This window comes from Sesamum indicum, linkage group LG8 (genome assembly GCF_026168435.1).
Source record: "Sesamum indicum cultivar Baizhima isolate 11 linkage group LG8, ASM2616843v1, whole genome shotgun sequence".
NCBI classification, from domain to species: Eukaryota; Viridiplantae; Streptophyta; class Magnoliopsida; order Lamiales; family Pedaliaceae; genus Sesamum; species Sesamum indicum.
The window spans coordinates 30,447,337-30,460,239 of record NC_142664.1 but is presented as its reverse complement, the minus strand read 5'-3'; the positions used below and the strand labels follow the sequence as shown (position 1 = coordinate 30,460,239).

Genomic DNA, 12,903 nt, shown 5'->3' with positions numbered 1-12,903 from the left:
TTATCAAACATTTTGCCTTCCCATTAATGTAATCACATTCATTAAATGCCCATCTATTATTCGCTCCCAAGTAATGGTTTAAATCTTGAGTAGATAACAAATATGTGTTTCATTTGTTCACCAAAAATTTCACTTACAAATTTTCGGTTTGGACTATTATCTTTGATTAAAATAATTAAACCAATATTTATTAAAATAAACTAGCAACAAGCCTTAACTTTGAACCAACGGGAACAATTCAATAATTCGGGTACGAGATTTTTCAGTCTTTCATTTAACAATTCAGTATGTGTATTGGACACTCGAGTATTAAAAAAAGAACCATAATTTTTAATAAAATCAAAAGAAAAAAGAAAAAAAATCAAAATAACAAAGAAAAATATGCACACTGTTGTGTCTTTTTCTTTTTTTGATTGATAATTTGATTTTTGGCCTTTCCTGCAAGTTTGGTCAGTGTGTAACCCTAATAGTTGACTTCCAACCACAGACACATGAAATTTTCTTCTTCTTCTTCTTGTAAATTTTAATAGTCATTTTGAAAGAAAGAAAGACAAGATTTTGCCCTTTCGGCACAGGCACCAAATCTGAGGCTGCCTGCAGCTAAAAAGTTTTTCTACTCCTAATTTAAACCACAATTCCTTGATCCTGGTCAGACTTATTTTGGCGCTTCTCGCAACCGTCTTTGGTTGCTGCTTTCGAACCTTCTTCCCACCCCGGCCACAAACATAAAAAAATTTCACCTCACACACAGCACAACCCTCACGCACTGAGAGGTAAATTCGAGAACAGAAAAGCGCTTTCTTCTTAGAATGGATGAAGATAGAATAGGGTTGGTTTTGGCTAAGACCTCAGAGTTAAGGTCCAAGATTGTTAACTGCATTCACAAAACAGCTCCTAATGTAGAGAAAGAAGGTAAAGAGAGTGAGTCGAAAGAATTTGAAGCAAGCCCAGATGCAGAAAATCAAGATGATACTGAGGAAGAAGCAGAGAGTCTTCTCAATATTAGAGATGCCCTTGAATCCCTCGAGGGCCAGCTGTCTTCTCTACAGGTCCTTTTCTTCTCAAATTTCCTTTTTAAAATTGGTTTTCCAGTTTGATGTTTTGCCATGTTAATTTAAGGGTTTTATGTTATGGGAAGTTCTTAGATTTGGAGTTTTTTAGTTGTTTAGATGGGATTTTGTTGTTGAATGAACTAGATATGGCTGACTATTTTAAGATTTAAACAATGGCTGGTTTCTTGAAAACTCTGAGAATGTTAGCGCTTCTTTTTGTTTTCTTTGGAAAATTGCCTGCTCTCTGTTTGTTTCAAGCTGAATTTCTTACTACGGTCGCCCAATTCTTCCTGTTTCGAATGCCTGATTGGTTGAACAACTGTTCCTGTGAACGTCGTCTAGTCTGGTGCAAGTTTTAGACAGACTATGCAATTTTCTGTTGTATGTCCAAAATATGTTGGCCAGAGACATGGGGGATTCTGGTGCTGCCTGCCAGTAAAATGAGAATTGGTTGTAGTTTATTATTGAGGCTGCGCACCAATCATTGACTTTAGAAGTTAATAGAACCGGCCATTGTCCATTCATGCTGGCCTGTCAATGGAAATTCTGTATACTGTGAAGGTCTTTGGATTTAGAATGACCTCTGGGATTACTCTAAAGATTTGCTGTGGAACATGCCAATTAATCAAGATAGGCAATGAGGATCCTATATGTATGATTCTTGTCGACAAAGATAATCTGATAAAGTAGTGAAAAGCTAGCCTAATAGGAGTAGGTAGAAACTTTACGGGCTGAAGCTTAAAGTCAAGTAAAGTGTATAACATACCGGGGGCCGAGTACAGCATCTGGCTAGATGAAGCTTGATAGCCACCATTTGATATGATTGTTTGGCTTTATGTTGAAAATAGATAGTAATTAATCAAATACTTAAAAGAACTAACTGCCATATTATGTTTATATGGTTGAATATCATTATATAAGTATCAAATTCACAAGCCTACTTTGGAACTTTTGAGTCTACCATCTCTGAGGATTTTGGTTTCATGTTTGAGCTTAAGCTGAGGTCTGTTTTGAGAGGAGCTGCCTCAGAAAGCTTATAGTTCCACACTTCTTGAAAGATGTTCCTGATGGGAGCTGCTGGATTCTATTGATTTACATGTCTTTCCAATCAGGATCAAATCTACTTTCGCTTCATAGGGAGTAAAATTGTGCAGACTAGCTTAAGCTCATTGTCCACATTCAGGTGTTTTATACTCCCCACTGTCCAACACTGAAAGAGTAAAGCATCTTAGGGGTTTGTCTTTCTGAAAATTTACACTATATTCATCAAGTCCAAATGACATCTGATTTTTGAACTGCACTCTAAGTTGCCGTCAGCATATAAGCTGGAGTATAACATTTCCAGCTAAGTATCGACTAAGTTTATGCCCTCTAATTCACATTAAATACTTAATAGATGTTCGCTTATCAGTTTCTCTGAACCTGCACCCATGAACTGTGACTTCATTTTTGTTTGTTTATTTTTCCGAATATGAGGTTGAAGCTCCTAATATACACCTCCCGTCCTATTTCCCTCATTAGGCACTGCAACAGCAGCAATGGTATGAAAAAGAAGCAGCCTTGGCTGAGATTGAATACAGCCAAAAAAAGTTGCTGAAAGAGCTGAAGGAATACAAAGGCAAGGACTTGGAAGTCATACACGAGGCCATTGCTTTTGCTGGTGAAACAGAGGACAGCAACGATCTCCTCCTTCCCCCATACCCAAGTCGACCTCTTCAGTCTGTTGTCTCAGACAATGGCTATCTCTCAAACTTCACTTCCACTCGCAAATTTCATCAAAACGGGGCGATAGCTGGTGGCTTAAAAAATCTCCTCGATGTTCCGAAGGATCTCCACAAGTCGGAGACTAGCCATAGACAATCTGGACCATCGAGCCCATTTCAACGGGTAAAAGTCTTGATAAGCACGGCCGCTAAGGCAGCTGTGACCATAGCCGGGGTGGTGACGATCTTGAGTTTGGCTGGTTTTGAGCCAAGGCTGAGAAAAAGGGATAATCAGTTGAAGCTACCAGACTTATTTCAGCTGCAACGGAATAATGAGAAGGGAGCTACTGTTGAGTGTCCAGCAGGGAAGGTCCCTGTGAAGGAAAATGGCGAAATCCGGTGCGTCGTGAAAGAGAGAGTCGAAATTCCATTTGAGTCGGTTGTTGCTACTCCTGATGTGAGCTACGGTTGTGGTTGAAATGAAATTTGTTCAGACTTAACCTGAAAAAGAGAAAAAGAATTGTAGGAGTATTCATTTGTGTCTTTTTTGTATATTCCCATCTCTTTTTGACATACGTTCTGAAAGTCTATCGTTCTGATGATGTAGTAATTGTCCTCATCTTTGTGCAAGTAATGGGACAACAGCAAATGCAAGCATCTGTGAGAAACCACAGACTTCACAGAAACCAGGGAAAACTGAAGGGCTTTTCTATGTCTAAATTCACTTGCATTATTTCTCCGCCATCTTCTTTTTCTCTTTAGTATATACGCTTTCCTTTAAGCTCTCTGCCTCTCTTTGGTGGTTTGAATCACCAGTAAAAACATGTTACATCTGCCACACTTGCATATAACAAATATTTTTTTATATTTTTAAAATATATTATAAATAAAGATAAAATATATAATCAATAAATCAATTTTTTTTAAAAATAAATAAGAAAATAACTTAGAGTTATTATTGACAGAATAAAAGAATATAGTATGGTCTTGTTACAAATAACCATTCATGAGTAAAAAAGACATTTCATTTTTATATTGATATAGATACAAATACATTTTCTTCTCTTTTACTAATTGTTTCCTTTTAGGGTGGTGGGTAAGATTTATATTTCAATATCCTAAACTTAATTTTGTAATCTTATTTAATATCTCATAGTTATTTTTATTTGAGATTATTACACCATCCTTCCATAATTGACTCCTTGTGATATGAAAAATTACATCTAATACCTCTGACATTTATTTCTGTCAAATTATAGATTCATTCATCAATCAAAATTAACAGAAAAAAAAAGGAAAAAAATCATATTGATATGACAAATTATACAATCAAATATTAGACTATATTTTCTATAATTAAATTGTGGTTTCCATTATGAAATAGTGTAATTCGTTTCAATTAATAGAGCCCAAAAACAATTGAGGTTCAAGAAGACAACGTAACAATTACACAACGCAAATTCAAGTCCTCCATCAAAGCAGCAACGGGTTACAGTTTTCCTAACCAATATTTAAGCTGAAGAGGAGAAAGAAGGAAAAAGAATAGCATTATTTTGTATTTACCATTGTTCTGTGATTCATCAAACTAACATATTTCAAATCATTTTCATATTGTAGCATTACATATTTACCTTTATTTGACTTCTTACTGATTTATTGTGACTCAAATAATTTTTTTTCTGATCAAACTATTTTTATTTATCTTTATATGAAAATATTTATTTGACATATAATAAATTTAAAGGTGAATTGAAAATAAATATAAATTTTTATTTAATTAGTTTTGGTTAAAAAAATAGCAAGGGTTTTATTAGGTGTGAAATCTCGGGGTTGGTGGTGGAATATTGAGGTGGGGGCGGAGACAAAATCAAAATTGACATGCATCCTGCAAATAGTATTAGTTTAGAGTAGAGTGAATATTAGATAGATAATGAAATGGGGTTTGCAGTCAACGGCAGGCAGAGGCAGCACGTACGTAAAACCATGTTCAGCCGCCGTCGCACGCAGCCCCTGGTTTATCACACTTGCTCTTCAATGAGTCCATTCATCTTCTCCGAATCAAAATAATTTTGTACGACTACTGTGGCTTTCCAGTATTATGAAGGGTCACTTAATTATATATATATATATATGTATAACTGATGAAGTATTCCATATTCATCATCTTCACAAACATCTTCCAAAGTAATGATGAGTAGTGTTGAAATATTGAAGGTGGAAGGAGGAGAGAGTTGGTTTACAGAAGAAGAAGAAGGTCTGGTGAGCAAGTCATGGAACTTGATGAAGAAGGATGCTGGGGAATGGGGCCTCAAATTTTTCCTCAAGTAATTATAATAATATATCCACTACTTCATTGTGATCATCTCTCTATTTGTTATCCCATTAATATATAATTAGATGATGATGATCAGGATATTCGAGATAGCGCCGTCGGCCCAGAAGATGTTTTCATTTCTGCGAGAATCAAACGTGGCACTGGAGCAGAATGCAAAGCTTAAGGCACATGCCAAGTCTGTTTTTGTGATGGTGAGTTGAGTTATGATTGTGGATTGCATGTGATTGATGTATAAAGAAGATGATATTGATGAATGAATGGTACGTAGTACAGACATGTGAAGCTGCAGTTGAGCTCCGGAGATCAGGAGAAGTGGTGATTAGAGAATCGAGTTTGAAGAAATTAGGGGGGGTGCACTTGAAATACGGGGTGGTGGATGAGCACTTCGAGGTCACCAAATATGCGCTCTTGGAGACCATAAAAGAGGCAGTCGGGGAAATGTGGACGCCGGAGATGAAGAGGGCGTGGAGTGTTGCTTATCATCATTTGGTTGCTGCTATCAAGACTCATATGAAATGAAACATAATCATTTCATTTTTCATTGGCTTTGAGTGTGTTGTAATCTTATGTTTTCGTTTTCTGTCTCATTCCCTACTCTCCTCTGTATTCATTTCAGTAAAAGTATTTTCCAATAAATAAAAATCTGTTTTTCAATATTTTTATTGCGATTGCTTTTCAAAAATACTTTGTAGTTAGTTTTTTATTGGGAATTGGTAATGGGTAATCAATTTGGCTGTAGAGTGGTGTAGGACAACTCTCCTTCCACCTCCACTGCTGAGACCTCATCAATCTCCTGTTGATTCATTACTGTACTAGCTTTGATGGCCAGGGCACACAAGTCCTGGAGAGAGAGAGAGAGAGTATACAATTTTTTTTAAAAAAAAAGAAGCAATATATATGTATATTTTCATATGTAGAAATCAGATTGGTGCAAGTTGATAATAATAAATAATAATTGGAGGTGAAGGTGAAGAGTGAAGCAAGAAAGAGAAAGAGCCAGAAATCCTTTATTTCAAATTTGGGCAACACCATATGTAATTAAGGAAACTAAAGAATAATTAATTCCTAAAAGAAAGGGAAAGGGAAAGGGAAAATGAAAAGGTGAATGCGGTGGTGTTATGTGATTTGTTGGTTTGCAAGTGTTGAGGAAATTGCTTCATCGCCCCCCACACTCCATACCACACTCATTCATATTTCTATCTCACTATTATTATAATTTGATTTTGAGGACATAATCTATATACATATATATCATGCTTCCATCCATATTTCCAGATTTCATTCTCAACAAAATGTTGTAATTATTTGAGCATCCAAATTGGACTTAATATAAACTGAAAATATATATATATAAAGAACAATTCACTGATGATTTGCGCTATACAAAATTGTACACATTTCCACTGATTCTACCTTAATTCTATCATAATATCAAATTCTAATTACTAATTAATTTCTAACATGAAGAGTATAAGATATAGTATTATTTTATATATTAATACAAGACTTGCACTATACTTACTCTAAGAATTTCCACTTTCCTTTTTCACTCTTCACTTATCGCACTTAATTTGCCACCACCAAACTTGCAATTACCACCAGCTCCGCCATCATCCGCCGCCGCCGTCTCCTTCTGATCACCAAACACCATCACCACAGGCTCAATCTTTCTCAACGCACAACAACCGCACCTCCTCATCCCATCCTTATTCCTACTACGACTACCACCAGAAAGGGCTACACTCGCTTTAACAGCCAACGCAGCCATATCCTCCGCCTGCAGCCGCTGGTTCCTCCACCGCAGCGGCAGCTCAAAGTAGACCTCCCCCGGCTGCAGCACCTCATCTCCGCCCATCTCTCCCACGAATTGGTCGAATTCCATGTCGTCGGAGCTGCATATGAAGCAATCCGGATTCTGCTGCAGCGCAAGTGAAACCTTAACGGGCCACGAAAATTCTTGAAGCCGTCCGTCCAGGAGAACTAGCTTGGCCGTGACAGCAGTAGTGGATCTAGACCCATCGCAGGATCTACAGTTTCCCATATATACTTTAGGTAGAAACTTTAGAAAAAATAAAAACACAAGCAAAGTATGAATGGCAGCAAAATCAAGGGGTTTGAATCTGATTATTAATACTAAGCACGCACGCACGCACGCAGCAACCTTATCCAATTATTGTAGAAATTTTGTAAACTTAATAAAAAGGACTGGTGTTGTATGCATGCAGCAATATTCAAAGGTTTCATTGTTGCTGCGTCGTTTTAATTAGCTGTCGTTTTTATATTTTCTTGGAATTGTTATAGTTAGGAGGACCAATTCTTGATTGAAGACTTACATACATAAGAGTCGTCAATCATATTTTGTTAGAACATCAAATCAACGGTCAATTGGATAGGAAACTTGATGATCATTATATGTTGTCCACCCATATTGAAAAAGGAAACCACCCACAAATTCAATTCCTCCAGTCTTGGAACCAACTTCAACTGTTTCCACATTTGCTCTACGGTTTAATTCATGTTAATGACCGATATTTAATTGATTACTTGTTTTAAATTATGTATCAATCATATCGCGCAAGTATAATTGATTGTTATTTAATCAACCCAATTGAATTAGAGTTTTTCATTCACTCATACATATATAATATATAGTGGCTAGCCACTGCATGTCAAACTTTGATTCTTGATTAAATATTAATCGTGATTTTAATTATCTTATAATGAATTGATAATACTGTCACGAAAGATTCTTGAATCAACTACAGTAGGTACGAGAATTTTATAGTCTTCATCTCTATAATCAATGATTAATTGATGAGTAATGATGGAACACGTTGAGCGACGATTACTTATACCCTTAATGATTCAAAGATAGTGAAATGAAGATGGATTGGTCCCACAAATCTCTGAGCAAGGATCATATATATAATTAAGGAAATTAAGAGACGTATATATATATATATACTTACATCCTTACTTAATTAGTCATAATCTTATAATTAAAGTTGTTAAATTTATTTTGAGCTTAATTATAATTATTTAGAGATGGATGATGATCATCATATAATATGGGGGGTATGTAGCGGAGATGCGGTACTACTATTTGGACATCAATGTACCAACGAGAGCAGCAATAAGGGTGGTGGGATCCCCTAGAACAGCGGATATGACGAACTGCAAGGCCAAACCAGCCACCTCGCAGCATTTCTGGGCTTTCCCTTTGCTGCTCTTCTTGTGATTGTGAGTCTGCAGTGTAGCCCTCAAGCTGGGGATCCTCGTTTCCAATTTCCTGCTGCTGGAGTAGCTATTCCCCACCCGTCCACCGTAGTAGATTTCGTGCCAGCTGTCCACCAGCATCTCCTTCACGCACGCCACGTGTAGGTTGTACTTCTTGCAAGACGATCTGTAGCTCCAGCTCCTCCCCTTTCTCCCGCACCTACCACCAATAACTTCCATTTTTATTTTTAAAGAAACATTTTAATAGAATTTCTGTGGTAGAAACTTTGCAATTATTATTCTACTCGGCACATCATATATTTATCACTCTTGTTAAACTACGTACATGCGTATATAAATAATTTGTGTTTATTTACAAAATAAAAGAATAAATTAATTAAGTACTTAATATTTATATATACCAATATTTTTCTAACTCAATATGAGCACATTTTCGAATTAAAATCTTTAATTTGAAGTTATATATATACGTTGAAGAGATGGGTAGAGATGGAGGAGTTGAAGTATATATGCCTGTGACATGGGGCGCTAACTTTCTTGTACAAGTACAACTTGATTTCGCCATCATCCAGCACCATCGGCAGCTTAGCGCAGCATGGGTGCAGATCAAACCCACACGACTTGCAGTGGTACACGAACCCCGCCACGTCCTTCTCGCACGCGTTGCAGTACCGCGCCACCTGTCCCGGCGCCCTGCTCAGGAACTGGAACGAGCATTTGGTGTAGAAAGGATGCACGATGGACGGGGACGGCATCGCGCAATGCGTGTGCAAGTCAAAGTTGCCGGCTCCGCCGCCGTATCCTCCTCCTCCTCCTCCGCAGCACTTGTAGCGGGAACCGATGCCGGCTTCCTTGCATCCGTCGCACTTGAAGGGCGCCTCGGAGTACTCGAACTTGAGGTTGTGGTGTGGGTGGCTGAAGTGGGAGATTTCATTGTATTTCATGGTGCAGGGAATTAGAGGAGAGCTGTGGTTGGGTAAGAGATTTGTTTAGGGGATGGGAGGAGAAAATCATAAGATGTGGTCGAGTAATTTAAGGTTGTTAGAGGCTTCAAGTTGAAGCAATTGAGGAAGAATGGAGGATTTATGCTACTTAAGAGAGATATACATATCTGTGTTGGTGGTGGTTGTAACTTGTACGTACGTCTTCAACTTCAAACCCGCATTAGAATATGAGAATTTTTCACTTTATATATATATGATTTCTCAAAATACATAAAAGGCTTTTATACCAATTAACATACACACCCCCACACATACATAAAAATACATATAGAATCTTACTTGAAAATTGTACGTAGCCAAATTGAGATTATGTCGATGCTGAAAAGTGCAGAACAAGAATTTATAGGAGGATTCAATGAGATTATTTAGGAAGGATATATATGTGGATTGAGAAAGAATAAGAATTTGTGGGAAGTTGAATTATAAATGAGAACATCCTGGGACTTAATTAATTACTAACTCATATTGTTATCATTATCAAGAACAAGTAGCAGCATATTTGACATCACAGTCAACTAAACCTATACGGTTGGCATATATTACAAAGAACAAATTTTAAGCTCTATCTATCTATCCATCATTATTATTGTCGTGGAGTCCAAGGTGGCAAGAAGGAACTTATTCCCTGGTCAAAATCAAATCTTCCTGTTTCTTTTTCCCCTCCAAAAACAAAAGAAATTCCAATTAGCTGAACTAGTACTAGAAATTACTTTAACTTGCTTTTCCAGCACTGCAATCTCACTTTTACTATAATCTCAATAAGCATTAGAGTTTTGGTGAAATACAACTCCTCAAGTGTATCGGTGTTCAATATATGTTACAATCTGGTAAAAACCCTTTTAACTATCAAATATTCTGAATATCGTAAATAGACGTATATAATTAACACTTAAAAGTTGGTGAAATAAAGTGGCATGATTCTTGATCATGCCTCACAAAATGTTACTTAGCTTAGAAAATGACTCTAAAGAAGGCAAACTTGCAAGAAATACAAAGCTTTTAAACTATGTGTTTCTTCCTCCACATGCTAAAATATGGGAAGAAAGCATCACCAATTGTTTAAGCAATCCTCAAACTGTGAAATCACTGGAAAGATTAATAAAGACAAGTTAAATCATCCTAGTCACATGGTCAAAATATACCCTATGTTGGAGAAAAAGGCTTCAAGTAATGAACCTTTTCTACATCAACAGTGTCAGTGAAGTGTTCTTCCTTTCATTTATTTTATTTTATTTCCTGTTTCTTCCAATCTATCTTCTTTTTGTTTCTTTTGGTAGAGAAAAAAGAACAACATTTGGAAAACTTAAGTGATATGCAAGTAATAGTGTTGGCAATTGGCATCCCCTGATATGGGATCTGTACTTGGAAGAGAATATTGGAAAGGCTTAGTGAATCTGATTCGCTCACTTGTTCACTACTCCTATAACAGTATTAAAGTTAATATGCAATTATTCCTATTCTAGAGCATTATTACATTATCCTCAATAGTTAGAATATTACAACGTATACATCATGATGTGGATCTTCCATCATCACCATTTCGGATATCGACAAGTGTTATAGACAATTTGAAGCTGCTTCATCTTCTCAAAATTGATGGAGCTTAGTGTTTAGTATGCAGCAGGCATGACCCTTCTTTGGCATGCTTACCAATTGATTTATACAAACTACTATTGCTAATTTTGATGTGATAAATATACCAATGGTCCTAATGCACTCGAAAAATGATATCTTGATCTGGTTTTGAAGGAAGCGGTAAAGTTCTTTTTTGTATGATGAAGTTCTTGCCAGCTGCAACATGCTGTCACAAACGTAAATGATTATCTCGACTGGAAAGGACTTCAAATACGTTAAACTGGGTTGCTTTACCTTATAACTGAGACAGAGTCAAGAGCAAAGGAACACCTCCAGCCAAACTTATATATCTTTTGCTTGTATTTTCTGATTTTCTTCCCTCCTTCAGGTATGTATATTAATAGCTGCAAGAATAAGACCACAAGAATTCTATTCAAAAAAATAATAATAATAATAAGACCACAAGAAATCTGTTCAAAAAAATAATAAGACCACAAGAAAGCATAAATTAGCAGGGGTACTAGCTTGGGGGTTTATTGATGCCAGTGCAGCTAGAAGAATTCAGATCAGTTATAGTCCTTTTCTTTCATTTCCAACCAGCCTTTAGAGATTAGAGATGCAACTTAGAAGTAACTTCTTCAACCACAAGATTTCGGACAAAAAATAACATTCCAGAAGATCTTCACGGATAAAAAAGACAACATAAACCTTTACATCACATAATAGGGAATGTATTCCTTCTACCTTGAGATCCTATTCTCTTGATTCAATACTACTTTTACTATTCCCATCACAAACTTTCTACGAATTAAGCTCCTAACGATAATCAACATGGGAATACAAAGCCGATGCAATGGGAGATAGGTTATAACAGACTTGATTGAAGATTTTCTTTCAACACAAGCTTTCTTTCTTCTTGGTGCTGTGAATATCTGCAAGAAAGTGTAAGGGCAGGTGTCTTCTCTTCTTCTCCTTATTCTGTTTTAAACTTGTATTCAAGGAATCTTGTTTGGGAGGGTGGGGGGTAAAAAGACTGTTAGGATAAAGCTTGGGGAGAAGGACAAAGTAGAACTTAGAAACGACATAATCGAATGAAATTGGGAGGTCTAAAAAAGAAAAAACACACATGAGCTAATTAAAGCCGTTGTTTACAATGGGTTTGCAAAAAAAACTCAACTTGACAATTGCTTCACACAACAGGTCCCATGTTGAGCACTTGTTTTATTACAATTCACCAACTCCACATCCCAACACCCAAACAGCTAATCTGACTAATAATTCAAATGCATTAGTGAATAAGGGTGGATCAATCAAGTGTAACAAAGAAGACAATCATATAGTGAAGGCAACATATTACACAGAAGCCATTTGATATCATAAATATCAAAGACCAATACGATACGGCAATGAACAATATTAGAAAATTGGAATGGGTGGATGGAGGGAGGGAGTGTAAGGCAGGAACACAAGTAACAAAGAAACACGTGACAACTAATAATCAAAAGTGAGAAATGAATTGAGACACACAAGGTCGAGCCAAATAGGGACGTAGAATTAGTAAAATGTATTCACCAAAAAAATTCAGAGTAAATTCAGGATAGCAGAGGTAGAAAGCAGAGTTAAAGTTGTTGATTTTGATGGGAGAAGTAGGGAAAAATGTAGGGGATGAGAGGAAGGCAAGCAGCGAAGGTGGGTCTAGAGCTGCATAAGCGCCGCCGCGTCGTCTGATTTCCAAATAAAGAATCCCGGAAACATTTAGGCGAATTTTGAGGTGGCAATTTGTGAAATAGAAGAGGGATGTTAAAACCCTAACCCGGGTGGAACAGCAATGCATTATTAGTACAGTAGTTGATTGGATGTAGTGAAGAGTGGGAGTGGGAGTGGTCTAAGCCCATATTTGACCCTTAATTGGCCCTTTTCTTTGTCAACCATTCACATCTTCATTTCATCACCACGTCCACAAATCCAAATCTTCCTTCTGCTCCTCAATCTCATAC

General features: G+C 36.8%; 4 protein-coding genes across 4 annotated transcripts; 2 read left to right on the top strand and 2 right to left on the bottom strand.

Moving 5' to 3' along the window:
* The first annotated feature begins 476 nt into the window (after positions 1 to 476).
* PDV2 (plastid division2) lies at positions 477 to 3,475 on the top strand. Its single transcript, XM_020696258.2, has 2 exons — positions 477 to 1,049; positions 2,574 to 3,475. The coding sequence occupies exons 1-2, from the start codon at positions 810 to 812 to the stop codon at positions 3,231 to 3,233; spliced, it is 900 nt and encodes a 299-aa protein (XP_020551917.1). The 5' UTR covers positions 477 to 809; the 3' UTR covers positions 3,234 to 3,475.
* Positions 3,476 to 4,897: 1,422 nt separating this feature from the next.
* Positions 4,898 to 5,746, top strand: LOC105169904 (anaerobic nitrite reductase MHB1-like). The gene is made up of 3 exons (XM_020696259.2): positions 4,898 to 5,079; positions 5,167 to 5,281; positions 5,364 to 5,746. The coding sequence occupies exons 1-3, from the start codon at positions 4,943 to 4,945 to the stop codon at positions 5,607 to 5,609; spliced, it is 498 nt and encodes a 165-aa protein (XP_020551918.1). The 5' UTR covers positions 4,898 to 4,942; the 3' UTR covers positions 5,610 to 5,746.
* An 890-nt stretch (positions 5,747 to 6,636) lies between these two features.
* On the bottom strand, positions 6,637 to 7,131 carry LOC105169903 (uncharacterized). Its single transcript, XM_011090456.3, has one exon. It carries the CDS (start codon positions 7,129 to 7,131, stop codon positions 6,637 to 6,639), a length of 495 nt encoding a protein of 164 aa, XP_011088758.1.
* Positions 7,132 to 7,980: 849 nt separating this feature from the next.
* LOC105169599 (uncharacterized) lies at positions 7,981 to 9,628 on the bottom strand. Its single transcript, XM_011090024.3, has 2 exons — positions 8,841 to 9,628; positions 7,981 to 8,526 (listed from the first exon to the last, which is right to left on the bottom strand). The coding sequence occupies exons 1-2, from the start codon at positions 9,269 to 9,271 to the stop codon at positions 8,190 to 8,192; spliced, it is 768 nt and encodes a 255-aa protein (XP_011088326.1). The 5' UTR covers positions 9,272 to 9,628; the 3' UTR covers positions 7,981 to 8,189.
* Positions 9,629 to 12,903: the final 3,275 nt, after the last annotated feature.